The 683-nt window shown below is 53.1% G+C and overlaps 1 protein-coding gene across 1 annotated transcript; it reads right to left on the bottom strand.

The window, feature by feature from the left end:
• Positions 1–11: 11 nt before the first annotated feature.
• LOC110034416 (pectinesterase inhibitor 12) lies at positions 12–674 on the bottom strand. The gene has a single exon (XM_020738682.1). The coding sequence runs from the start codon at positions 638–640 to the stop codon at positions 110–112; it is 531 nt and encodes a 176-aa protein (XP_020594341.1). The 5' UTR covers positions 641–674; the 3' UTR covers positions 12–109.
• Positions 675–683: the final 9 nt, after the last annotated feature.

Below are 683 nucleotides of genomic sequence, written 5' to 3'. Positions count from 1 at the left end.
TTCATATAACACTTTTCTTTAAATTAAACCATCAATAATAACGACAAGAACCAGCCATGATTTCCACAACATCCATAAATGAAGATTGAAGCTGGATATAAAAGAAACCTTAGGGCCTTCTCATACCGGCAATGGCAAGGCAATTGTCGACCATATACTTGAGCACCCTAGTCCGATCCGCCAACGGCGATTTGATGAAGAACTCGCTGAATCCATCCTCGCAGGTCCCCAGGTTCGAGATGGCAGAGCTCATCATGGCGTCTCGGGTACCGGCATCGCCGGATCTGATGGCCCTGCCGGCGGCCGCGAGATTCCCGAGCGCTGTATCGTAAAAATCGGCACAATCGCGGAGGAGCTCTCGCGTTCTGGCATTGTAACGAGAATGCTTGGCGAGCTTGAGGGCGAAAGACTTACCCTCACGAGCCTTGACGTCAGCGGCACGCATCAAGACCGCGAGGACGGTGTTGACGTTGAGTCTTCTGAGTCGGGGAGCTGTTTCCTTGATCGATCGGACGCAGAGGTTGAAGTAGGAGGTGCGGCTGCAGAAGAATTTGAGGGAGGTTTCGAAGTTGGCGGAGGTGGTGGGAGGGTGGAGGAGCGAGAGGATGAGGATGAGGGAGACGACGAAGATGGGTCTCATGTTTGAGGTTTAGGGTTAGAGGGTTGGGAGGGAGGGAGGGAGG

This window comes from Phalaenopsis equestris, unplaced genomic scaffold, assembly GCF_001263595.1.
Source record: "Phalaenopsis equestris unplaced genomic scaffold, ASM126359v1 Scaffold186733, whole genome shotgun sequence".
NCBI lineage: Eukaryota > Viridiplantae > Streptophyta > Magnoliopsida > Asparagales > Orchidaceae > Phalaenopsis > Phalaenopsis equestris.
Note: the sequence above shows the minus strand (reverse complement) of the source record. Positions and strands in the feature narration are given on the sequence as shown.

What these genes read in the sequence shown, in the direction of transcription:
- LOC110034416 (XM_020738682.1), bottom strand. Translation starts at nt 640, where the DNA reads ATGAGACCCATCTTCGTCGTCTCCCTCATCCTCATCCTCTCGCTCCTC.